The sequence below is a fragment of the Dendropsophus ebraccatus genome, chromosome 2 (assembly GCF_027789765.1).
Source record: "Dendropsophus ebraccatus isolate aDenEbr1 chromosome 2, aDenEbr1.pat, whole genome shotgun sequence".
NCBI classification, from domain to species: domain Eukaryota; kingdom Metazoa; phylum Chordata; class Amphibia; order Anura; family Hylidae; genus Dendropsophus; species Dendropsophus ebraccatus.
This window is the reverse complement of record NC_091455.1, coordinates 74,321,340-74,349,007: the sequence shown is the minus strand read 5'-3', so window position 1 is coordinate 74,349,007 and position 27,668 is coordinate 74,321,340. Positions and strand designations below refer to the sequence as shown.

Sequence of the window (27,668 nt, the reverse complement as noted above, 5' to 3'; positions counted from 1 at the left end):
CCAGTCAATTCCTGTTAACTTGAACAAATGTCAATCAGGACTTGGTAGCCATAAGATGGCAGAGTCATTGTGACGTAGAAGCAGATTCCTATCATAGCAAATGGTTTGAAGAAGCCCCACATGGGGCAAGATCTGCTTTCAAGAAAAAACGCCCTCAAAGGACACCACTGACTATGGGTTTCTTCATGTAAGATGTAACCTACTCCATACGGTTGTGTTTTTATACAATATTACAATTATACATAATTTTACAGAGAAATAATAAATCACAATACAGACTAAATGTTAAAAATGCTCCGTATCACTGTAATGAAGACTGAAAACTAGCAACAACATATAACCCAGCAGTAAAGGTGGCCATAGGCCACTGTACACAGAAACTGAAGGTCATTAATAAAGGGTGATCAATAATTCTTCTATGGGACCTTATAAATTTACCACTGTGAGGGATATCTGGGTGTAAGAATAGATCCTGAATACTGAATCAATAATCAGGCAGAGTTATTATCAGTTACAATGCTTATCACACACTTTCCTGTTCTACAATAAATACTCAGGTATTGCTCTGAATGAGAACATTGCTCTCGCACAGCTTTAGTAACCACAATACTGGCTATACATTAATTCATAGAAATACAACAAGTTAGATATGCCAAGCTAAATATGCCCATAAATACCCCTTTCAGGATTACTTGTATGACCTTACACAGTAGAATTTAGGAGCCAACATGCAGGTTTGGATTCAGGAAGGAAAAGTACTTGGCTGGGATCAAACGTATTTGGTCCAGTATTTGGTCATTTTGGCCAATATTTGTATCCAAGATCAGGAATGGAACAGACAGGGAAGAACTATAATGGAGAGATTTCCACTATTTTCTGTGATTTGGACTTGCTTCTGCTTTTGGCTAAAATACTGACCAGAATGACTACCTAATAGTGACCAAAACCTACTTAATGCTCAGAAATGCAATGAAAACTGCCCTGACAACTGCGTAATTGCAGCATCATGGTAAATTCACACATGATGGAAATGCTTCCCATCAATGCAGCAAGAGAAGAATCGGCTGTGAATCTGTGGCCCGATCTGCACATAAGGCTACAGTACATGCATCCAGCCTTAATCCCTGCACAGGGACATAACCAGTATAGGTGTACCTAAAACCAAGACACCAGCTGAAAATTATCTACCAGAGGTTCATTCACTTTCACAATAAGAACCTCCCCAATACATTACACAGATGACTTACATATAACAGGGACGGACAAACCACTGCAGAGTTTTGGAGCCAGGTAGACCATCACAATGTGATTTTGCTTTTATGTCTCTGGATATAACCAGAATCCATGGACAAGGACTTCTTTTGACTGTGATGCACCCACATGGAATACACTGGGGGTTGTGCTGCTTCTTGGTGTTTTTTTTTTCATGCATTGACCCACCGACAGATATCAATACTAAAGAACCCATAGCATCAAAAACAGTCTAAGCTTACGGGCTAGCTACGCAACTCCTTGGTTTGTCCAACCTTGTTTAGCAGTACAATACTTAACATAAGCTCACAAACATTGACTGTAGTGTAAGGAGAACATTGTTCCTCGTGCTAAAGCTATGCCATGTTTACATAGTGAACTGGTGCTGGATCATAGCGATCAATACAAGTTATGTAACTCATGGAAATGGTATAACATTACATAGAGAACTAAGTGGATGATGACACCGGGACTTACAGTGCTGTAACTAGAATCCCACCGACCCTTCATACAACCGAGGATAGAGAAAATGTATTGTGCCAGTCCAGAACATAAGAATGCTTGTAAACCAAGGGGAATCCTCACAAGCAAACTGTAACAAAACTCCAACCAAGCACATAGTTTACTACATAGAATTCTCTTTTCTGTAGGCCAATAACCAAAACAAGATAAAAGGCACTAAACTCCCATATAAGATAAAGCAAAACTATGGTATACCACCAAAGACACAGGCAACAAAGCTTAGCTATGACTATGGTCTCCAGCCTGTCCGGGGCATGCTGGGAGTTGAAGTTTCTTAGCAGCTGAAAAGCCACAGCCTCCAGATCACTTTACTACACAATAATAGTAAAACTTTGATAAATTGCAGTCATAACAGATGGACCTTGTGCCTAGTAGTTTACTACAGGCCACTGGTTAACCATAACAGCTGGTGCCAACGTTAGCCATGTAACATCACAATACAGATGACTCTGCCAGTAATAGATGAAGTGAACCAGTGTCTTACCTGTGTATAGTCAAAGTCCGACAGCGGAGCTATACTCTTGATGTAGTCAATTCGGAACTGGTTTTCTGGGTTAGCCAGTGGGACTGGGGGTATTAATGTGCTCATTGCAGATACTATTGTCTGTAGGGTAATAAAAGACATGAATGTTACTTTGGCTTTAAGATCACAAACGCACAATAATGAAGTAAAATATGGCTCATGTACTTTGGTGCTTTACAAGCTTAGCAATGTGTTACAGGTGCTTCCTGTGTGGAGGGTCACAGTGATTTACCATATGTTACCTCCACACACTTCCTATGGTCAACACTCTGGATTCCAGGGGCTCGCAAAAAGTCCCGTAAGCAGCGCGTGCTCAGTTAGAGATATATATATATCTCTATCTAACACTGGGGAAGGAGGACGCTATCTTTCTATGTCCTGGTACTAGAGAAACCTCCAGCTTCACATACCGTATGTGTGATTTGTGTTTTACATTTGACCCAACAAAAAACTACTACAAAAGAATAACCCAACAGGCAAAGAACACGGCTTAACCCAAGCCAGGGAACCTAAAGGACATGAATAACGCTGAGCGCGGTGCACACTTACCACAATGGCATCTTTAACATTTTTCCGAATGTCCTGAATTTTCTGTTTCTTTTCTCTGTATTAGAGAGGAGAGAGGTTTAAGTTACACATGACGTGACAAAGAAATACATCTGCTATACAACTTTTAGGCCCAAGTAAACAGTGCAAGTTCTATTATTACTAGAACTAAGACCCTGTTATAAAGTTCACTGTCAAAATGATGCCAACCATTCTTATTTTGTTGGCATGATGACTGCAGGTGCCAGACAGTGTCTGTCAGCTCTTAGGACCAGCAATACAGTTGTAATTCTTGAATCTGCTGGGAAACTGGCCGTATAATAGGTGGTGGTGGTTAAATTGTACTATAGTCAGGGGTCTATATTATAGATGGTGGCGGATATATTGCACTATGGTCAGGGGTCTATATTATAGATGGTGGCAGAGATGTTGTACTATGGTCAGGAGTGAATATTATAGATAGTGGCAGGGATGTTGTACTATGGTCAGGGGTCTATATTATAGATGGTGGCAGAGATGTCGTACTATGGTCAGGGGTCTATATTATAGATGGTGGCAGACATATTGTACTATTGTCATGGGTCAATATTATAGATGGTGGCAGACATATTGTATTATAGTCAGGGGTCTATATTATAGATGGTGGCAGACATATTGTATTATAGTCAGGGGTCTATATTATAGATGGTGGCAGACATATTGTATTATAGTCAGGGGTCTATATTATAGATGGTGGCAGAGATGTTGTACTATGGTCAGAGGTGTATATTCTAGATGGTGGCAGAGATGTACTATGGTCAGGGGTGTATATTATAGATGGTGGCAGATATATTATACTACGGTCAGGGGTGTATATTATAAATGGTAGCAGATATACTGTACTATGGTCAGGGGTCTATATTATAGATGGTGGCAGAGATGTACTATGGTCAGGGGTCTAGATTATAGATGGTGGCAGAGATGTACTATGGTCAGGGGTCTAGATTATAGATGGTGGCAAATATATTGTACTATGGTCAGGGGTCTAGATTATAAATGGTGGAAGAGATGTACTATGGTCAGGAATGAATATTATACATAGTGGCAGGGATGTTGTACTATGGTCAGGAGTCTATATTATAGATGGTGGCAGATATATTGTACTATGGTCAGGAGTGAATATTATAGATAATGACAGAGATGTTGTACTATGGTCAGGGGTCTAGATTATAAATGGTGGCAGATATATTGTACTTTTGTCAGGGGTCTATATTATAGATGATGCCAGATATATTGTACTATTGTCAGGGGTCAATATTATAGATGGTGGCAGACATATTGTATTATAGTCAGGGGTCTATATTATAGATGCTGGCAGAGATGTTGTACTATGGTCAGGGGTGTATATTATAGATGGTGGCAGATATACTGTACTGTGGTCAGGGGTGTATATTATAGATGGTAGCAGATATACTGTAGTATGGTAGGGGGTCTATATTATAGGTAGAGGCAGATATACTGTACTATGGTCAGGGGTGTATATTATAGATGGTATCAGATATAGTGTACTATGGTAGGTGGTCTATATTATAGATGTGGCAGAGATGTACTATGGTCAGGGGTCTATATTGTAGATGGAGGCAGATATACTGTACTATGGTCAGGGTTGTATATATATATAACTACTGCTCACAATGCCACCATACCTCTAGCCTCAGGTAAGCAATAGGTACTGTGCCTAGTCATCACTGTACAAATTATAAAATGGGATAAAAATTAGCAATGCAGCAACAACATGTCTAACACGGATGGGATTTCCATAGGCACTCTCCTACTGGGGACACATCCTGGGGCTGCATATCACCCATAGGAGGCTTCTCCTATATGTATAGCCGGTGATGTGTGCATGAGCGCCACATCCTCAGCCCTTAGCATGGCTGCCTTCCTTCTACACACACAGACACAGAATTTAGATATTTGCTGCTATGTAAAAGTCTAGTCGCCATGTTGTTGCTACATGAGGGCCTGTCAAACGCTGCAGTGGCAACAGCCCAATCTATGGGGGCTAGGAGCAGGCACACCGCCGGCCGGGAGAGCGGCACCGGCGCCTGTTTAACCATCGATTGGCAGACACAATCTAATGGCTAGGAATAGCCGGGGAGCACACAAGAAAACACAGCAGCCTCCTTACTCTGAATTGAAGCCATTGACATGGAGGATCCTCATCTGCTTGACAATCGTGCTTTTTCCTGACTCACCAGCACCTGGCAAAACAGAAAGAGACATTGAGGAGAGGGCTCCATGATGATGCGAGAGGGGTGCATGGTGGTGGGAGAGGGGTGCATGGTGGTGGGAGAGGGGTGCATGGTGGTGGGAGAGGGGTGCATGGTGGTGGGAGAGGGGTGCATGGTGGTGGGAGAGGGGTGCATGGTGGTGGGAGAGGGGTGCATGGTGGTGGGAGAGGGGTGCATGGTGGTGGGAGAGGGGTGCATGGTGGTGGGAGAGGGGTGCATGGTGGTGGGAGAGGGGTGCATGGTGGTGGGAGAGGGGTGCATGGTGGTGGGAGAGGGGTGCATGGGGCAGAGCTGCTAGGCCCCACACTATGGACAGGCTAAGCCCACACTCGGAGGAGCAGCCGCTCTGCTCTAGTAGCAGGCCCGCTCACCGAGCAGCAGCAGCCGGTGTGTGGCTTTGTAGGCCAGCCTCTCCTTCTGCAGCTGCTTCTCGATCTTCTTGTTGGCCTCTCGCTGCGCCTTCTCGTCGATGCGCTGATCCTCCGTCTTGCTGTTGCCCAGGCAGCCCATGTCTCGTCGTTACTGAGCCTGCGAGCAGGCGGACGCGGTCTGATCCTGCGGATGTCGCTCAAACGCTCATATAAGAAAAAAAAGGCGCAGCACGGCAGCCTCCCCCACCGCCCGCCCGGTCTCTGCGTTACCGTCCTGCGACGGGAAGACCGCCGCCGCTGCCGCCGCTAAAAATAGTGTCGGCGGTGTCCGGTGTGTGTGTGAGCCCGGCGGTGCCGCTCCTCTCCGCTCCCCTCCCGGGCTCCTCCAGGTGTCAGCGCTGCCGGGGACACATCACGTCGCAGAGGAGAAGAGCTCTGAAGGGAAGGAGTAGAAAAGAGGGGAGTCTATAAATAACACAAAGAGGGAGAGAGAGAGAGGAGAGAGAGGGGGAGAGAGAGAGAGAGAAGAGCTCCTCCTGGAAACAAGCCTAATGCCGCTCTCCCTCCCCTCATACACAATCCTTATATTTCTCCGCAAATTTCTGGCTATTTTTGTCTCTCCGACTCGCTGCTGCCCCCTCGGCAAGACGAGGAACTGCAGGCCGCTCAGAACACTCCCCCTGTCTCTAGCATGCACATGTACACATGCAGCCCCCCTCTCTCCTCCCCAGCCCCTCACAGAACGATGCGCCGTGTACTGTATATGCAGCAGCAGCGGCACATAGTGCATGCTGGGCTTCCCTAGTCTTCCTCCCCATCTACTGGCCGCCGCTTCCTCCTCTGCAGTAACCCTTACTGTACGGGACAGCTCTGCGCCTGCTTCCTAGCTCGGCATTTTGGATCGCGCACAAGCGACATCTAGCGGTCGTTCAGAGGCGCTGCCGTTCTGCTGAGATAACTCGGCTCGATGCGGGTCGCTGTGAGCATGCGCCGAGCTGTGTCTTTACACTGGATACTACATAGTACATACAGCAGCTGCATTATCAACACAGTCACAGTAACCAGAGGTATACCAGCACCAAAGTAGTCTAAAGATGATTACAAATGACAATCCTCCAGGCAAAGGGAAAGAGGAGCTTGCAATTAGCATTGAGCAAGCACTAAAATGCTCAAGTGTTTGACTCCCCATTGAAATCAATGCAAGACTTGAGTATTTAAAGTGAGTGTACCATCAGGTACATCACTGTGCATTTTTTTTACCTTAAATGACTGCTCCGGCGTGGGGATGCCATTGGCGTGTTCCTTTAAAAAAAAAAAAAAAAAAAAATTGCCTTCCGGTTCCTGTGTTTGGCGCCTCTCTTTTCCTGAGCACCGATCCGGAGCACTGGGGGTAGGCCCACCGCCCCCCATTGTGGGAATATCCCCTCTTCTGTGTGACGTGACACCATTGATTCTAATGGTGCCACGTCATAGAGGGGAGGGAGTTTCATCACACAGGAGGTGGGTGGTCCTACCCCCAGTGCTCCGGGTCGGTGCTCAGGAAAAGAGACGCCAACACAGCGTATACGCAGCAGATACGCAGCAGATCTGCAGCAGATTTGATGCTGTGTTCAGTTATTTAGATCTAATCTGCTGCGTATCGCAGCAGTAAATACGCTGCGTATGCGGTGTGTGTGTTTGTACCCTTAAAAAAAAAAAAAAAAGGACCGCGCCACCGGCATCCCTGTGCCGGCGCCAAGCGATTAAAAAAAGCACAGCAATGTACCTGATGGTACATTCACTTTAACCAGATGCAGAGCAGAAGGTGCCTGGTTCACCTTCAATGTATCTTGCAGTAATATACTGTATTGTATTTATGTATATTTCCTCCCTTTAAGGGATGTGTAAATGATACATACAAAAATTAGCATGAAAAAAATGCAACAGGTTACTGCAAGACACATTAGAATTTTAGCGCTATGCCATCAACTGATGCCAAACCGCCATTAGTTGTGCCTAACCTAGAATTAGTGTTTCTGGGGCTCCAAAAATGTTCTCCATGGCTCATATGTATGCCAAAATGTGACCTTTTGGTTGGCAGGTTTAATTTGGGATGCAGAAAGGCCCATGGCTCTATTCCTTTCTATGGAAGTGCCAGTGAGAGAAGTAAGCACTCTTCTGGCATACTCTGCGCTCTCCGGCAGCTCCATAGGAATAAATAGAGCCACAGGTTTCGTGCCGTACCCACGGCTCTATTCATAACACAGAAGCTAGGGCCCGATACGGAGATCGGCGGGGGTACAGAAGTTGGACCCCCGCAACCTCAAACTTTTTCCCTATCCTGTGTATAGGGGAAAAGTTGATTTTGCCTGGACAACCTCTTTAAGGTTACACTAAGAATTAGACAGCATCTCGTCCATAGAGTGAAATGAGCAGAAGTGTAGCCACAGGCGGGTGAATGCAGCCTCAGGCTTTATGCACAGGGGTTGCACAGAGCTGTAACATGGTGCACTATAGACTTCTATTGGACCCTACTATAACACCTCTGGGTTTTATACAATCATATGTTCCATCAGACCTCAGATTACAGAGCTATTACTTCTTGAGGAGAATATATCCTTGTGGATACACACACGGCACATAAAATCCATTCATCTAGACTGGGTTGTTTCAGGGCCAAGCACACGGATTGCTGAACAGTTCTATTGAGATTAAAAAGACAGTGGCAGAAATCTCAGCTGGACAGCAGAAGTGGCCATTACCATGTGCACAGAGACCTGGACTATATACAACAGGTGCAGATCTCCAAGAAATAACACTAACTGCACAGGGGTTAGGGGCACATACTTGGCTGCAGGGGGCACATACTTAGCTGCAGGGGACACACCTGACCGCAAAGGGCATATCCAGTTACAAGGGGCAATGTATGTGCTAACAGGGGGCATACCTGGCTGTATGGGGCATTGTATCTGCTAACAGGGGGCATACCTGGCTGTATGGGACAATGTATCTGCTAACACAGGGCATACCTGGCTGTATGGGGCATTGTATCTGCTAACAGGGGGCATACCTGGCTGTATGGGGCAATGTATCTGCTAACAGGGGGCATACCTGGCTGTATGGGGCATTGTATCTGCTAACAGGGGGCATACCTGGCTGTATGGGGCATTGTATCTGCTAACAGGGGGCATACCTGGCTGTATGGGGCAATGTATCTGCTAACAGGGGGCATACCTGGCTGTATGGGGCAATGTATCTGCTAACAGGGGGCATACCTGGCTGTATGGGGCATTGTATCTGCTAACAGGGGGCATACCTGGCTGTATGGGGCATTGTATCTGCTAACAGGGGGCATACCTGGCTCTATGGGACAATGTATCTGCTAACACAGGGCATACCTGGCTGTATGGGGCATTTTTGTCTATATTTGGCTACAGAGGGCACTGTTACTAGAGACAGACATTATTAATGACTACAGAGGACATTATTATTATTATTATTATTATTATTATTATTATTATTAATAATAATAATATTGGGGAAGGGATCCTTATTAATGAATACAGGGCACAGTTTCAGGGCACTATATCTGGCTTCAGGTAGCACTAATGCTGACTACAGAGGGCACTATAGGAATATTGTTCTTTTTGGACTTTGACATTACTGAGACCTTGTGACATTGACATTGTTATGATCTGGGAATCAACTCTGGACAGAGACGTTATACAGAGCCTATTCCATAAGGGTGATCTTGCCCTTGGTTGGGTACTTGGTTGGAACATCTCATCACATGGCAGTAATTAGTTTGAAAAAGTTAAGTAACACTTCTCTATGGGTTTTTTTCTTGAAAAAAACCCATGTGTGAAACCACCTTCCCACACAGCCGTTTTCCTAAACAATGCTATTGGTGATGTGCGACATCTTTTTTGGGCAAAAATGCCACAGCCAGATGTTAGCTGGGAGTCAATAAGGAGATAGGAAACTCTATACCTACATGGAATTTTGGCTTGTGGCATTTGGGTCTTTGGCAGCTGAAATTGCAGCATGTTCTGGCTAGGACGTTTGTTCTGCAGCCTGAAGCTCAAAAAGACCCATGGCGCTTCTCAGGGTAGCTTCACATGTACCGTATCACTGCATATTTAACGCTGCGTATTTATCACTGCGTTTTTATCGCTGCGTTTTTATCGCTGCATTTTTATCGCTGCATTTTTATCGCTGCATTTTTATCGCTGCATTTTTATCGCTGCATTTTTATCGCTGCATTTTTATCGCATGAAAATCACGTGAAAATCAAAACTCGCATGTAAAAAAATCGCAACAAACACGCAGCGATAAATACGCAGCGATACGGTACGTGTGAAGGCACCCTCATAGGTGCGTCCAGCATAGAAGTGGATCCAACAGTAAGGAGAAGTATATGTCCTTCTGTTATACTTTCCACTCTTTTCTGCCACAAAAAGCTTTCTAGCAGGCTTTATTAAGACACAGCTTTATTAAGACAAGTCACTTACTTGACACAACTACTGTGAAATCGTGGCAAAAATCACATTGTTTTGCAAATATTTTGCCAAGTTCATAATAAACCATGATATATACTAGAAAGGAAAAAAAAAAGGAATGATTTCTAGCAGGAATCCAATTTCTTACAAGGATGACATCCCCCCCCCCCCCTCCTTTTTTAGGCTCCCCATATGTTTAGTGTTGTGGTATTCGCAGTGGCAGCTTGTACAGGTGATGCACACTGAAACCAATGCCCTTTGCTATAAACCATGGCTCGGGCGTTTTGTTGTGGTTCCTGGTTGCCATGCTTTTATCACCTGATAGATGTTTATGAGCTCATTTACTACAACAGGGAGCTGAACTGAACGCACAGGTCCCACGCTTAACAACCACACTGTTTGTGCCAACAGCCTGAAACTAGAAGATATTATGCCTCCACCTGCCATCCCGTACCCTTTCTGGTAACAAACAATAAGATATGGTTACTTACTTTATTTACCAATAAAAATGATGACAGTATCATGCCTACGACAGACCCTATATAATGAACAGGGTCTGTGAACAGTCAGCCAAGAGATGTCATTGGGCTTTAGACAGTAAAGGCACTACAGCAGCTGTCCTTTATAAAAGCACCAAGATTACTACAAAATATAAGAAACCATATCTGCTAACACCATTCTGCAACACATCACCAGTGTGCTGGACAAGGAGGCAGCCAGTCCTCCACTGAATTAGTAGACAAGGTAGGTTAGAGTAATACCATCTTCATCATGTCTGCAACCTGGCAAATAGGGATTTTATTTTATTTTAAAAAGCATGGCTGCCTGTACTTTTCAATAATATAAAACAAACATATAAATTCAAAAACAGGCCAAAACACATCACTAGTTGAACACATGCGAACCAATTTAAGACAGCTGGTGGCTGAATCCTTCAGGTGACAGCCATTCCTCCCAACAACCCCATGTGCATGCCCTTGCTGGCCCTGCATTGTGTGTTCTAAATACAGATTAGCATAATCTGTGGCTAACACTGGGTTCACTATGCATTTTTTGCAATCCGTTTTCATTTGTTTTATTTAAAAAAAAAAGTTTTAGAATGGAAGTTTTTCATTGACTTCCATTATAAAAACGGAACAAAACTTATTTTTTTTTTTAGCTCAACCATGGCCACATTTTTGTGTACGCTTAAAAAACATGGATGCGTTTTTGGATCCTTTTGATGCTTCTGCTTTGCACAGTAAACACAGCATCTAGCTTTCTGTTTGTATATCTATTCATCTACATAGATCAGAGAAAGAGAGAGATGAAACAACAGTGTCTTCTTTCCCCTATACTGCTCAAGAGAGGCTCTTGTTTCCCCACCCTTAGCCAGGTGTTATGATGTCAGTGGTGGGTGGGATTACAGATAAAGTGCTACAGCTTGCTTGGAAATAGAAGAGACATAGCTCATGTGATTTCTGCCTCAGAAGGGAGGGGAAAGACAGAGGAGTGGAGACAGAGTGGACCAAGAAGTAACGATTTTTAGCAGCTTGAGGCTATGTTCACACACAGTATATTTCAGTAAGTATTGTGGACATCATATTGCAACCAAAACCAGGAGTGGATTGAAAACACAGAAAGGATCTGTTCACACAATGTTGAAATTGAGTGGATGGCCGCCATTTAATGGCAAATATTTGTGGTTAGTTAAAAACAACGACAGTTGTATTGAAATAATGGCAGTTATTTACAGTTATATGGCGGACATCCACTCAATTTCAACATTGTGTGAACAGAGCCTTTCTGTGTTTTTAATCCACTCCTGGTTTTGGTTGCTATGAGGACCTGAAATGAGGACCAAATACTGCCTGAAATATACGTAGTATGAACCCAGCCTGAGGGTGTCAGGATGAGCTGCAGACAAACTGACCAATTCATGTAGGAGAAACCTTTCACAAACAAGCTTATATTATGGGTGGGCATTCAACAGGGTTAAATCTTTCTTAGGGTAGCTTGACGTGTACCATATCGCAGTAGATTTGACTAAATGAATTAACACAGCATCAAATCTGCACCATTAAATCTGCTGCAGATCTGCAGCTGATTTTACAGTGCGGATTTAATGCTGTGTTCATTCATTTAGTCAAATCTGCTGGGGATCCACAGCAGAAAATCAGCTGCGATAGGGTACATGTGAAGCTAGGCTTAATCAGAGTTTAACAAAACTTTGAAAAATAAATATTTGATATACTGCAAATTGTCACTTTTTTTCCCTACAAAGAATGGAGAAGTCTCATAGGTACACTCCATCTGTGAGAGCCAGAATCTATTTTAAAAATTCCAGAAATGAAATTAGTATGAATTTTAAATAATTCGCATTTTATTGCATGAAATAAGAATCTGATCACCCACCAGCCAGCAAAAATTCTGGCTGTCACAGACCTGTTAGTTTTTCTTAAACCCCTTCATGACCTCACTGATGCATGGATGTCCAGGTCACAATGAAGCATTGCTCTCTTCCTCACCTTCTAAGAGCCACAATGCTTTAATTTTTTCACCTACAGTGCTGCTGCTGTTTGTGGACTCATTTGTTGTGTCATGACCTATAATTTTTATTGGTGACATATTGGTGCAAATGGGAATTTTTGATTGCTTTTTATTTTTTTCTGATATACAATAAAAAAAAAAAAAAAAATCAGCAATCCTGGTGTTTTGTTTTTTTCTTTGTTAATTTTTAATTTACACTGTTTACTGTTCGGGAACAACATTGTTATATTTTAATAGATCGGACAATTCCACATGCTACAATACAAAATATGTTTTGTTTTAACATTTTTATTTGAACTTTTATTAAGGGAAGGGGTTTCGCCAAGTTTTTAAAACCTTTTTTTTTTCATCAGGGCAGACTGTATGAGAAGATCATCGATCTGACAGTACAAAGGTAAGTAATAAACTCCTGCCTGTCAGGGGAAGTGGTCAGATCCCTTGCAGGGGTCCTGATCACACAGTGACAGGTACTTCTCCTGTCACCGATTCTCTTAAACATGATATGGAACACAGCATTTAAGGGGTTAATGATAGACAGCTGCGTAATCTTGCCTGCCTGTCAATATCCCTGACTCCTGGGAGGGGCACACATCAAAATCCCTTTACAGTCAGGAACATATATACGCTATCCTACAGGACGGGGCATCTGCAGTAGAAAGTATATATACACTACCGTTCAAAAGTTTGGGGTTACCCAAACTATTTTGTGTTTTCCATGAAAAGTCACACTTATTAACCACCATACGTTGTGAAATGAATAGAAAATAGAGTCAAGACATTGACAAGGTTAGAAATAATGATTTGTATTTGAAATAACATTGTTTTTACATCAAACTTTGTTTTTTGTCAAAGAATCCTCCTTTTGCAGCAATTACAGCATTGCACACCTTTGGCATTCTAGCTATTAATCTGTTGATGTAAGCTGGAGAAATTGCACCCCACGCTTCTAGAAGCAGCTCCCACAAGTTTGATTGGTTGGATGGGCACTTCTGGCGTACCATACGGTCAAGCTGTTCCCACAACAGCTCAATGGGGTTCAGATCTGGTGACTGCGCTGGCCACTCTATTACCCATAGAATACCAGCTGCTGCTTCTGCTGTAAATAGTTCTTGCACAATTTGGAGGTGTGTTTAGGGTCATTGTCCTGTTGTAGGATGAAATTGGCTCCAATCAAGCGCTGTCCACTGGGTATGGCATGGCGTTGCAAAATTGAGTGATAGCCTTCCTTATTCAGAATCCCTTTTACCCTGTACAAATCTCCCACCTTACCAGCACCAAAGCAACCCCAGACCATCACATTACCTCCACCATGCTTAACAGATGGCGTCAGGCATTCTTCCAGCATCTTTTCATTTGTTCTGCGTCTCACAAACCTTCCGTCTCATCCGTCCACAACACTTTTTTCCAGTCTTCTCTGTCCAATGTCTGTTTTCTTTTTCTTTTATTGGCCAGTCTCAGATATGGCTTTTTCTTTGCCACTCTGCCCTGAAGCCAAAAATCCTGCAGCCGCCTCTTCACTGTAGATGTTGACACTGGTGTTTTTCGGGTACTATTTAATGAAGATGCCAGTTGGGGACCTGTGAGGCATCTGTTTCTCAAACTAGAGACTCTAATGTGCTTATCTTCTTGCTTAGTTGTGCAACGCGGCCTCCCACTTCTTTTTCTACTCTGGTTAGAGCCTGTTTCTGCTGTCCTCTGAAGGGAGTAGTACACACCGTTTGCACTTTCTCGCATGGAATATCCTTCATTTCTAAAACCAAAAATAGACTGTCGAGTTTCAGATGAAAGTTCTCTTTTTCTGGCCATTTTGAGCGTTTAATTGACCCCACAAATGTGATGCTCCAGAAACACAATCTGCTCAAAGGAAGGTCAGTTTTGTAGCTTCTGTAACGAGCTAGACTGTTTTCAGATGTGTGAACATGATTGCACAAGGGTTTTCTAATCAATTAGCCTTCTGAGCCAATGAGCAAACACATTGTACCATTAGAACACTGGAGTGATAGTTGCTGGAAATGGGCCTCTATACACCTATGTAGATATTGCACCAAAAACCAGACATTTGCAGCTAGAATAGTCATTTACCACATTAGCAATGTATAGAGTGTATTTCTTTAAAGTTAGGACTAGTTTAAAGTTATCTTCATTGAAAAGTACAGAGCTTTTCCTTCAAAAATAAGGACACTTCAATGTGACCCCAAACTTTTGAACGGTAGTGTACATATTGTGTTTGTGAATGTGTTAAGAAGCCCTCCTACTATACACTCATCTGTAATAATTGCACCTATTTGAACTTGTTACCTATATAAAAAAAAAATACCTGTTTACACAATCAATCACAACTAAGGACACGGGAACAAAATTGTAGACCTGCACGAGGCTGGGATGGACAAGCAGGCAGCATTGTGAGAAGGCTGACACAATTATTAGAAAATGGAGGAGAAGCAGGAGTCTGGGGCTCCATGCAAGATTTTACCTTGTGGGGTAAGGATGATTCTAAAAAGGTCAGGAATCAGTCTAGAACTACATGCGAGTACCTGGTCAATGATCTAAAGAGACCTAGGACCACAGTCTGAAAAATTACTGTAAGTACCACTACGTCGTTATGGTTTAAAGTGAATATACCATCAGGCTCGGGCTGAAGCACTGGATTCGGGCCAACCCACCCCCAGTGGGAGGAAACCCAAGCCTCTCTATGACGCAGCTCCATTAGAATCAACAGAGCGGCATCATAGAAGGGCGGAGGTTTCCTCCCACTGGGGGTGGGTAGGCTCGTCTCCAGTGCTTCAGCCCGCACCTGATGGTACATTCACTTTAAAATTCTGTATCGCACACAAGGAACCCCAGCGCATGCCAGTGTATGTCCAGGCCCATTTGAAGTTCACCAATAACCAGCTGGGTGATCCAAAAAGGAATAGGACAAGGTCATGTTGTCAGATGAGACCAAAAAATAACTTTTTGATATAGACTTTGAAGGAAAGCGGATGAATACAAGCCCAAGAACACAGTCCCAACTACAAAGCATGGGAGTGGAAACATTATGCTTTACACACTGCTGTGGTGTGTGCTTACTTGGTCAAGAAATACAAGAAACGTCTGACCTCTAATTGCAAACAAAAGGTTTTTGTACCAAATATTAAAGGGGTATTCTGGTTAGGTAAAATACATGTTGAACCATCCCCCTCCCGAGCCTGATGCTTTCTGCTGAAGACACAGAAAACGGTGAGTGAGCTCTTCACTCCGACCCACCTCCTTCCCCCTTCCCTTTGGAGACAGCTCATGTAAACAGTTTCCCTGGCTGTCTGTCTCTGCATTCTGTAATGCGTGCAGGGTTAATCACAGCGAGGTCACCTGTAACTTACCCCTCCCAGCATCACAGAGAGCAGAGAGAACCAGCTAGGAACACTGTTTACATAGGCCATCTAGGAAGGGAGATAACAACAGGTATGGAACAAATTGTTAGTCTCCAGAAGGGGCGAGGATTCAACATGTATTTCACCTGACCAGAAAAGCCCTTTAAGTTCTATAGTTCTATTTTACTACTGCACCAAATACTTATTTTATAAATTAAAATGCAAAATAATTAGGATACCTAGGATAAAAAAATTTTTTACAGACCTCTCCATTCTTTGTAGGTGGCAAAATTGTCAGTGTATCAAATCCTTATTTTCACCACTGTATGCCTGTCTATGTCGATGCATTTATTAATGTGCACATTTTTTTGCGCACTGCTAGTTTTAAGCCTCTTGATAAATACAGCGTAGAGGGGTCTAAAAAAAACTGTGCAGCAGAGCTAGCTAGAAATCTATGCCAGTTCGGGGTAGCCTAGACTTTTAGCCTGTTTTTTTGGGGGGGAGAGGCTAATTGCGTGCACATATTGATACATTTTGCACACAGGAAGAACACGCCTCCATGCACACAATGCCATCCCCCTCTCCGCCCATATGGCACAAAGATGCAAACAAAAAAAAGTGCACAATTTTTATGCACAGGGGGGTCCATATGCAAAAAATAGTGTTTTTTTTTTCAAGTTTGCAGCAAGCGTAGACTTTGATAAATGTGCCCCTAAGGGTATGTTAAAAGAACCTGGGAGAGAAGGGGCTTGGCATGCACTTTTTTAGGCTCGTTCTAACAATTATTGAAGGTCTGAACACCTGTCAACATCAACTATGCATGCTTACCAGGAAACAATGCTCTTTGTTATGCAGCAATTCAGTCAGTATAATGTCACCGTGTGGTTACAGAGGTTTTGTTGTGTGACAGGAGAGCTAACCGGGTTCGGGTTCGAGTCGATCCGAACCCGAACGTTCGGCATTTGATTAGCAGGGGCTGCTGAACTTGGATAAAGCTCTAAGGTTGTCTGGAAAACATGGATACAGCCAATGACTATATCCATGATTTCCACATAGCCTTAGGGCTTTATCCAAGTTCAGCAGCCACCGCTAATCAAATGCCGAAAGCTCGGGTTTGGATGGACTCGAGCATGCTCGAGGTTCGCTCATCTCTACTAACCATACAATGCAAGCATCCCCAGGATTCTCTGCAGCAGTAAAGACCTGTCTTGCCTCGTGCAACAGGAATGGCTGTCAATCAATACCAAGTCATGTCTGCGCAAAGGACTGGGACTTCCTCTGTGTGGTCTCTTTTTTTGAGGAGAGAAAAGACCAAATATTGGCACAAAGAGAGCATGGACCACAGTTTGACAGGAAGGGAGACTCTTTATGGTGGCTCCATAGAGAATAAAAAGAACTGCAGGTCACAGTGCGATGCCTGTGATCCCGGGTGCATAGTTGCGCTCCCGGGAATCTGCGGCCGGGATCTTCTAGGGAATTCAAGATACATTCCCTGGAAATCCAGGGAATGTATTTTGAATTCCCTGGAAGATCCCGGCCGCAGATTCCCGGGAGCGCAACTATGCACCCAGGATCGCAGGCATCGAAGGCATACTAATTGAGCGAAAATGCCGTCGGACCAAAAGTCAGACGGTTCGCTCATCCCTAGTCACATCCCGACATGCAGCTCTATTCAAAACAAAGAAGCCGGGGGCCAATTTGGAGATCGCCGGGGGGAAGGGGTGCAATCTTTTAGCTAAGTTTGTTTTAATCAGAAAACCACTTTAAGATTTAGGGTGCCTTCACACCTACCGGATCCACAGCGGGTCTCACTTCTACGGATTCGTAACGAGAACCGCTGCGGATCCGGTACCATTCACCCCTATGATAGCACATACTCGCAACGGGATTGACATCCCGCTGTGAATATGTGCTTTAACCCCCTGCTGTCCTCAGCCCCGCCGCCACATCTCCCATCCCCGGCCGCTTGCTGCAGCCCGCCACTGGGAGCATACATTACCTGCTCGGCGCGCGGCTGCAGTGAGGCTCCTGATCTGAGCTGGACCAGAGCCGGCAGCCTCACTGCAGCCGCGTCGCTGAGCAGGTACTATATGTGAGATCCGCTGCGGATTCGGTAGGTGTGAAGGCACCCTTACTCCCATTATTGAAATTAAGTTCATACCCATCTAACAATTCCAGAAATCAAAATATACCATAGATTGGGGTGGAAGCATATGAAGAAACTGTAAGGCGACGTGTAATTATTTAATGATAGTAAAAGGTTGTTTTTTTTGTTCACAACGGTCCAAAGTCTATGGTGAGGCCGGGAATTTAAGTTTTATGTAAGTTTGGAGATAATACCCACAGAAAGCTGCAAGGGTCAATAATATCCTGCCCCTTCTGTCCTAACACAATATACAGAAGGCTCTAACCTGCTGCTGTGCTGGCATAGCTCACAGGATGCTAAGGAAGGTGGTCATTTTCCTACCTTCATCCTGTGTTGTTTCTGCAAAATCTGCAGATGCACCGATCCACAAAATCCACAACGCACCGATCCACCCCTCCTCATGAACATAGAGGTGGCACATCAGTCCAAAGCAGCACTAAAGAGGGCCTGGTGAATAGTCATGATGGCTGTAGTCCCGCCCTCAGTGCACCAGCCCTTCTAATTTACATATTAATGAAACTGAAGGTTTCACAAAAATAGCACTGAGGGTGAAGGTAAGAAAATTACCTTCATTCTCAGCGTCTCATGCGCTATGGAAACATAACAGCAGGTTAGGAGTCTTCTAACCTGCTTTTAGTTTCCCATTAAAGAGTCACTTTAGTCTTCTCCATGAAATAGAATGGTAGCAGGTGTCAAACTACAGCGAGACATATTCCATTGTTGAAGAATTCTGCTCCTTTATAATGTGATGCCAAATTCTCTAGCAGGCTAAAAATACATGAGAACAATAATACCGGAAAGTTTGCACAATATGCCTAGCTTGGCACCACAGGGAGTGCTCAATATAACTGTATTTTCTATTTTTATACATGCACTTTGTACTTCATGTATTTAGATTTGCAAAAGTGCCATCTTACTTTATTCTCCACCAACAATGCTGATCTCTGATCTGTCTATTCTGTTGTCATACACAACTGTGGTCAAACAAGAAACCAATGCCCACTTGGTTACATATCACATAAATAGATACTGTATGCACCATACACATATTACACACAGTCTTTGTATATATTCTTTAACGCTAGGGTTACACTGTGACTTTGGGCATAAAGCATGTGTGCATGCCTACATGCCTGTATTGCAGCTGATACAAATAATGCAACATCTCCATAATGAATATAAAAGAACAGATGATACTTTTACAATAATATAATTTATTATGATTCAGACCTGGTTTCAGCTTTAAAACTGAACCAAAACTATGTAAGGCCAATCTTACACAGAGCAGTACTGCATCAAAAACGCATGCAGTTTTTTATTACCCAGTACAGCAAACAACTATTTTAATACATTCTACTATAGTGCCAAAGCGCAATTCACCTAGAACTTTACAAAACCAAATGGAAACAGTTTTAGAAAACTGTTCTCTCTATTATCTAACTCAATATGATTAGCACCGGAAAACTGCAATGTTTAAGGCCTCATTCAAACATCCATAATGCTTACATTTTGGCTGCATTACTAAAGGCGGCCTAGGAGCCCCCTAAGCAGCGCTTCTCCAATTGCGAAGCGAGCCTTACTATTTAACCTCTTAAGGACATATGACGTACCGGTACGTCATATGTCCGCACTTGCACTTCAAAGCGGGGCCGCGCGGCGGCCCCGCTTTGAAGTGCCGCGATCCCGGGTGCCGCTAATTAGCTAATCGGAGGCAGCTGTCAAAGTTGACAGCTGCCTCCGATTACCGGAGGCAACGTTTCCCTGGTGTCTAGTGGGGGAGATCGCTCCTCCGGGACCTTGTCCCGGAGGAGCGATCTCCGTTACTGATGCCGGCCGGGGACGCGTCCAAGATGGCGCCGTCCTCGGCTCGGCACTCGTTCGTTTTTGGCTGCAGCAGCCGAAAGCAAACGAGTGCCGATCTCATGGATCTCTGCAGCATATCTATGCTGCAGAGATCTCAATGAGAGATCACATTGTATATACTAGAAGTCCCCCAGGGGGGCTTCTAGTATATGTGTAAAAAAAAAAAATAAAGTGTTGTTTATAGTAAAAAGCCCCCTCCCCTAATAAAAGTCTGAATCACCCCCCTTTTCCCAGGTTTTAAATAAAAGTAAACAAATAAATAAATAAACATGTTTGCTATCGCCGCGTGCGTAATCGCCCGAACTATTAATTAATCACATTCCTGATCTCGCACGGTAAACGGCGTCAGCGCAAAAAAATCCCAAAGTGCAAAATTGCGCATTTTTGGTCGCATCAAATCCAGAAAAAATGTAATAAAAAGCGATCAAAAAGACGTATATGGGCAGTCAAGGTACCGATAGAAAGATCACATCATGGCGCAAAAAATGACACCTCGCACAGCCCCATAGACCAAAGGATAAAAGCGCTATAAGCCTGGGAATGGAGCGATTTTAAGGAACGTATATTGGTTAACAACGGTTTGAATTTTTTACAGGCCATCAGATACAATATAAGTTATACATGTTATATATCGTTTTAATCGTAACAACTTGAGGAACATGCATAACAAGTCAGTTTTACCCCAGGGCGAATGGCGTAAAAACACATTTCCCCCAAATAAAAGAAATGCGTTTTTTTTTTTCAATTTCACCACACTTTGAATTTTTTTCTGGTTTCGCAGTGTACTTTATGCAAAAATTCAGTCTGTAATTGCAAAGTACAATTAGTGACGCAAAAAGTAAGGGCTCATGTGGGTTTCTAGGTGGAAAAATGCAAGTGCTATGACCTTTTATGCACAAGGAGGAAAAACCGAAAACGTAAAAACGAAAATGGGCCATGTCCTTAAAGGGTTAAAGGGGTTATCCAGCGCTACAAAAACATGGCCACTTTCCCCCTACTGATGTCTCCAGATTGGGTGGGGTTTTGAAACTCAGTTCCATTTAAGTAAATGGAGCTTAATTGCAAACTGCACCTGAACTGGAGACAACAGTAGGGGGAAAAGTGGCCATGTTTTTGTAGCGCTGGATAACCCCTTTAAGGGTCACTAGTTGAGAAGAGATGCAGTTTTGACAGAAGTAGTTCAATGCTGCTTAGGCCTTTTTTTTTTTTTACAGTGGCAGTCTTCTCTGGTGAGGAGCAAAGCTGACTCGTTTTGCACTTGTTTAATGTTTACTGGGTTTAATAAAGAGGCCGTCCGAGGTAAAAAAAAAAAAAAAAAAATCCTAATTTCACCTTTCAATGACGCTCCCAGCTGCTGAGTGTCCTGCAGGAATTGGTTTATTCTTTCCAGGTCTGAGAGTGCTCTCTACTGCCACCTCTGTCCATGGCAGGAACTGTCTGGAACAGGAGAATTTTCTATGGGAATTTGCTACTGCTCAGTTCCTGTCACGGACAAAAGTGGCAGCAGAGGGCACTGTATCAGAATAGAAAGAAAATACCACTTCCTGCAGGACATACAGCAATTGATAAGTACTGGAAGACTTTAGAATTTTAAATAAAAGTCATTTACAAATCCATATAACTTACTGAAACCAGTTGATTTGAAAATATTTTTTTCTCTACAGTACCCATTCAAATAAAAAAATAAAAAAAAAATAAAAAAAGAGGAATAACCCATTTATTTAAATCTATGAGCACATTGTTAAGGACACTATTCCTATCTGTTTACATGTCCAGGCAAGCCTAGCATAGATCAAATGGGGAAAAAGACTCTTCCCAGGACAGAATTCTCTAATAGTTACACTTTGTGTAAACCAGTGGAATGCTTTTAAATGGGAAGTTTGTTTGGGATATTTGTGTATGTCAGCTTGTACTGTGACCAGCTTGGATAAGAAAACTATATATACTGGAGGGATTTTGATGGAATGCAGGAAACGTGGCTTCAAAAGACGTCCATATAGGGGATGAGGCTATGTACCTACGTGTGCCTGCCTGTATATTAACAGGCAACACAGCCATAGTATTTCAACAGGATTCATAAGCTCCCTATTAAAATTGGCATCCATCTCTCAAATCAGTCTATTTTGGCTTTTTAAAAACCCTATCTATTTTAGTACCTGACCACCATTCAGGTACTGGATCGAGAAAAAAAGGGGGCTCATGCAAATGATTATCAAGAAAACGGCTCAGAAGAGTAAATTCTGAAACATACAAGAGGTTGAACTATAGGTAAGGCTAGTTCCACACCTTTTCATGGTCCACATTGTGGAGCCAATGTTTGGAGCTGCTATCCATTTAAGGCCCCGTTCACACGTAGCAAAACTAGCGGAATTGAATGCCGTTAGCCTCCCTCTCATAATGGGAGTCTAAGGGAGGCGCGCGCTGCTGTTCTCACAGCATCTCTCTGCGCTGCAGAATGAACATGTTCATTCCTCAGCGCGGGGAGAGCAGCAGCGTGTGCCTCCCATTATGAGAGGGAGGCTAACGGCATTCCACGGCGGAATTGTCGCGGAATTCCGCTAGTTTTGCTCAGTGTGAACCTGGCCCTAGCCAGAAGAAAGAACATGTTCATTCTTCCGCTAGCGGAAGCCTATATAAATCAATGGGGCTCTGATTTTTTGTTTCAGCGTGGAATACGTGCGTATTCAGCGCGTAATACTAGTGGAAATTTCGTGCTGAATCAGCGCGGAAATGGGGGGAAAGGGGGAATTCCGCTAGTTTTGCTACGTGTGAACGTAGCCTAATTGCCACTTAACCCTAGGAAGTATGCAGGTAAAACAGTTGTTTATAAAGCTACCCTCCTATAATACATTTGATCACCACACCAATTTGTAATAAAACCACATTACCCCTGCAATGTGTAAACCCAGCCTTATAGTAGAGCTGTGAACTATCCTGGGGGGTGTTAATCTCTGGCATACATACTAGTATTTAGATATTTTATCCAAATGACCAAATGCAATAGGTGAACAGTCACTCATAAAAGTGTATGCTGTGTTTCCATATGTTCACCTGATGAAGTCCACGTGACGAAACGCATGGGGTTAATCTGCCTGATCCATCCGTGAGACAGCAATTGTGACTGTATATATTATCTATTTATTTTCTGATTTGTGTTTCCTCACTTTATTGAATATTTATTTCCTTTTTTTCAGGATACTGTTTTGTTTCACATTTTTTATATATGCACTTGCACTTTGTGGCACTTAATAATAGGGTCAGATAGTTTACATATATTTTTTTTGCACTATATTACAATCATATTTGTTTATTTATTTATTTTTGCTGTCTCTGTATTATCATGTGGGGTGGACCAGTTTTTCACTGTGCCTTATTGGGGCAAGTGGTAGGACCATGTGTGTGTTTTTAAAGGTTTTTCAAGGACAAGTGCCATGAAAACCTTTCCCAGTAATTGAAGCACATTACAAAGTTATATAACTCTGAAAAGGCCCTTTTACACAGAAAGATTATCTAACAGATTATCTGCCAAAGATTTGAAGCCAAAGCCAGGACTGGATTTGAAAAGAGGAGAAATCTCAGGCTTTCCTTTATGACCTGATCTCTGTTTATAGTCTGTTCCTGGTTTTGGCTTCAAATCTTTGGCAGATAATCTGTCAGATAATCTTTCTGTGTAAAAGGGCCCTAATGTGCTTCAATCACCTATCTGCCTCCCTTCCCTGTCTTTTCCCCCCTCCACCCCCCACCAGGAAGTGTCCTAACTCACACAGACCTAATGACTGTCGTCACCGTTACCAAGCTCTTCTCTCAGCTCCTTCTCTTTTTACACCAGCCCCCCCCCCCCCCTCCCCTGCCTTGTCAGGTGACTCAGCTTGCTCAGCTCTCATTGGCTGAATAACTGCAAGCCATCACTTGGACTGGGGAGGGGGGGCTGCTGTAACAGGACCTAGACCAGCCCTCCGGCTGATGACTTATCCTCACAAGAAGGAGCTGCCTGGTGTAGGTCTGTGTGGGTTAGGACACTTCCTGGTGGGGGGTGGAGGGGGGAAAAGACAGGGAAGGAAGGTGATTGAAGCACATTACAGAGTTATATAACTTTGTAATGTGCTTCAATTACTGGGAAAAAGTCCTTTAATCTTGTGTCTTGTTTGGATTGGATTTAAATAAAGAATATTTACTATATTATGGAGGTGCAGACCTTGTTTTTCTAGATCTATTTCTTTTCTTGTATACCATGGTAGTTTCTGTGTCTGGATAGGACTAGCAATCCGGTACTATTGCATGTGGTGCCTGCCTTATATGTGTAGTGTCCATTGATTTGTACAGGCTTCCGCTAGCGAAAGAATGAACATGTTCATTCTTCTGGCTAAGGCCGGGTTCACACTGAGCAAAACTAGCGGAATTCCGCGGCGGAATTGTCCGCCACGGAATGCAGTTAGCCTCCCTCTCATAATGGGAATCTATGGGAGGCGCGCGCTCCTGCTCTGTCCGTGATGAAGAATGAACATGTTCATTCTTCAGCGTGGAGAGATGCTGTGAGAACAGCAGCGTGCGCCTCCCATAGACTCACACTATTGCTCTATGTGAACGAGCCCTAAGTTCCACTGTTGTTATGCTCCTATACTGTTTCCCTGCAGTTAGGCCTCCATACTGTATACCTGCTCCCTTGCCCCTCGAGTTCTTCCTCCATACTGTATACCTGCTCCCTTGCCCCTCTAGTTCTTCCTCCATACTGTATACCTGCTCCCTTGCCCCTCTAGTTATTCCTCCATACTGTATACCTGCTCTCTTGCCCCTCGAGTTCTTCCTCCATACTGTATACCTGCTCCCTTGCCCCTCTAGTTATTCCTCCATAGTGTATACCTGCTCCCTTGCCCCTCTAGTTCTTCCTCCATACTGTATACATTCCCTCTACAGATGGTCCCTATACTTTATATACCCCTCCCCCCTCTGCAGTTGGCCCACATACCCTCTGCCCCCCATATTCAATGTCCTATACTATGCATCTTCCTACCACTTGTGCAGCTTGTGTTGATGAGGTGGGGACAGAGTATAAAAAGCTAATGCTCAGCCACCCTGTGTCAGGGATCTGGTCAGCTGACTTTAACTAGGCCTTATTTTGGAGAAGGGCTTATAATTCAAGCCTGCTTCAAAAATCTTGCAAAATAAAAGCTAGGTCTTATTTCTAGAGAAACATAGTAGATATTCTAGTATTGTACACGCAAAGCACACACCTTCTTGTAAGCTTGACCCATTTAAAAGGGTTATCTAGCGCTACAAAAACATGGCCACTTTTCCCCCCTACTGTTGTCTCCAGTTTGGGTGGGGTTTTGAAACTCTGTTCCATTAAAGTAAATGGAGCTTAATTGCAAACCGCACCTGAACTGGAGACAACAGTAGGGGGAAAAGTGGCCATGTTTTTGTAGCGCTGGATAACATTCTTTGGCCTCACTCATTACATGAATCTTGGAGGCCACTCTCTGTAAACTGGGGGAGACTGCTGTGTGTGAAAACACCAAGAGATGAGCTTGTTAAAATGTGTCTCCTACATATACTTTTACCAATTAGAGTGAAACTTGTGCTTTTATTCCAAATCTGTTTTTATTTTCTGACTGTACTTTATTTCACTTTTTGTACACTGTTATAGAGGCTGCCATCTTGCCTGAGCTGTTTTTAATAGCATTTAGTGACATGCTTTACAGCAAGTCTCATGGGTATAGATGACAATAGACAGCCTGTCCCCTTTAAAGGAATGTGAAACATTACTGAGCGTGCTTTGTGACCTTTGAAGAGGTTATTCCACAGGGAGTTGCTATTGTATTGTATTGAAGCTATCTATCTAGTCATTGCAGTGCTGTACAGATCCCTTTACAGCAACCTCCTCTTATCACCACAGACACAAACGGAAGTCTCAGCTTTTTTTTACCTCCATTAGTAAGAATAAAAACTGCAAGATTTCAAGATTTAAAAAAAAAAAAAAAATAGATAGTAAAATGGAAAATTTGAAAAAAAAACCACCAAAATTTCTTAAAAAATCTCTAAGATAAAAACATTATTTAAACAGTAGGTAATTTTCTGGTGACACATTCCCTTTAAGATGTTTGAGACTTTCAGGCACCAACATGATAAAAAAAAGCCTTGATGTACCTTAGAAGAATCAGCTTCAGCAGGCAAACCTGCAGGTACATAGCCCATGCTCTCTTCCATTCTCTCTCGCACATGGCATATGCTAAGCCCTGCCCCCCACTTCCTGAGATTTGTCCTGTTTTATTGTTACTAGAGACAGATTTTCCCTTATAACAGCCAGTGGACCACACATTGCACAGAAATGAAAGACCTAGGGACTAATGGTGTGTTTACGCAGAAAGATTATCTGTCAGATTTTTGAAGCCAAGAATGGATTTAAAAAGAAGAGAAATCTCAGTCTTCCCTTTATGACCTGTTGCCTATTTATAGTCTGTTCCTGGCTTTGGCTTCAGAAATCTGTCAGATAATCTGTCTGTGTAAACACTCTATAGAACTTTGGAGTCATATTTGGTAAATGAAAAGATCAACGAATATGTTAGGAAACACTCTGGCTATCAAATGGAGAGAAGTTGTTTGAAATCACAATGCCCATTCAATACATACTTTGTAGGGAAATCATCAACTGTATTGCCGTGTGTTTGTGTCAAAAGTACAAATTGTTGTGCAATAAACTAAAAAATTCAGAGGGCCCTATTACACCAAACGATTATCGGACGTACAAAATATCGTCCGGACAGCCCTTTCTACAGCTCCCCGCGGCACCGCCCCCCGCTCGATGTCTTTGCATGTAATAGCACAGACAGCTAGTGGGGAATGAGGAGTAAGCGAGCACTTACAAGGCCCAATATGGGGCCGTGCAGGAACGCAAATGAGCGCCGACCAGCGAGATCACTGACAACGATCATTGGCTGATCGTGTCTTTAGGTGCGGACCTAAAATCATCACTGCCAACTGTGTGTCACTACATTTATTGCGATGCGTGGCTGAAGGCTAGTGATTAAGTAAACTGGCATACATTATCTCTCCGGCATCAGGAGTGAAATCCTAAGACAATAAGAAAGGAAATATTAAAAAGGGCAGACCCAGTGGTCTTTTTCTGCCAACAATCTTCTATGTTTCTAAGACCGGGAGCGTGGAGAGGTAAGGTATTTTTTCACTGGGATCAGGGATGAGGTAGCTGAGGGAAAAGATGTTCACTCACCTCCCCCCGCTTTAGTACCCCTTTAATGATAAGCGGCCTGTTTAAAAAGGGCCTTTACTTCACAGGATATGCGAGAAAAGTCAAACTGTGTACAGGGGTCTTAAGCCCTCTATTCCCCCTTACTGACCCCCTGCACAGCCATTCACCTTCACCCTGTTTTAATGATTTACAACCCCTGGCAAAAACTTTGGACAACTCACCCAAACTTTCTTTACTTTCTAGAAAACATACAGATCACAGAATTGTCAAAGCAACATTGTTTGCTTATAGCAAAGGATTCTGGCTTCATGAAACACACCTCAAACAAAAAAAAGCAAATTATTATTTTATTGTAGAGCATATCTTTATCCAGATCAAGCCATGGAAAAGATTATGAACTCATTCAATGTTGAGAAAACATTATGAAATCACCTTGTACCCGCATTTCTAATACAAACACTGGCACAAAATGCAAATTAGTCTGCCGTTAAAAAGGAAGACGCTTACAAATCCAACGCATGTGGAATGACCCTAATGGGGTGTATTCACTGCCAATGCCTGGGGCGGCAAGAGACGTAAATACAGCCTGGCCGAGCTGTTGGGCTTGGTCCC

General features: G+C 43.3%; 1 protein-coding gene across 2 annotated transcripts in view; it reads right to left on the bottom strand.

The window, feature by feature from the left end:
* Positions 1–27,668, bottom strand: part of GNAL (G protein subunit alpha L) — a 216,741-nt gene that overhangs the window by 133,178 nt on the left and 55,895 nt on the right. The window contains exons 1-4 of one of the 2 annotated variants that reach the window (XM_069957792.1): positions 5,487–6,174; positions 5,013–5,085; positions 2,846–2,900; positions 2,258–2,377 (exon numbers count right to left, since the gene is read on the bottom strand). In XM_069957792.1, the coding sequence (XP_069813893.1) occupies positions 2,258–2,377; positions 2,846–2,900; positions 5,013–5,085; positions 5,487–5,625 (387 nt within the window). In that variant the 5' untranslated portion in view covers positions 5,626–6,174. Of the gene's footprint in view, positions 1–2,257; positions 2,378–2,845; positions 2,901–5,012; positions 5,086–5,486; positions 6,175–27,668 lie in introns of those variants that run through there. The other variant, XM_069957791.1, reaches the window with a different exon arrangement.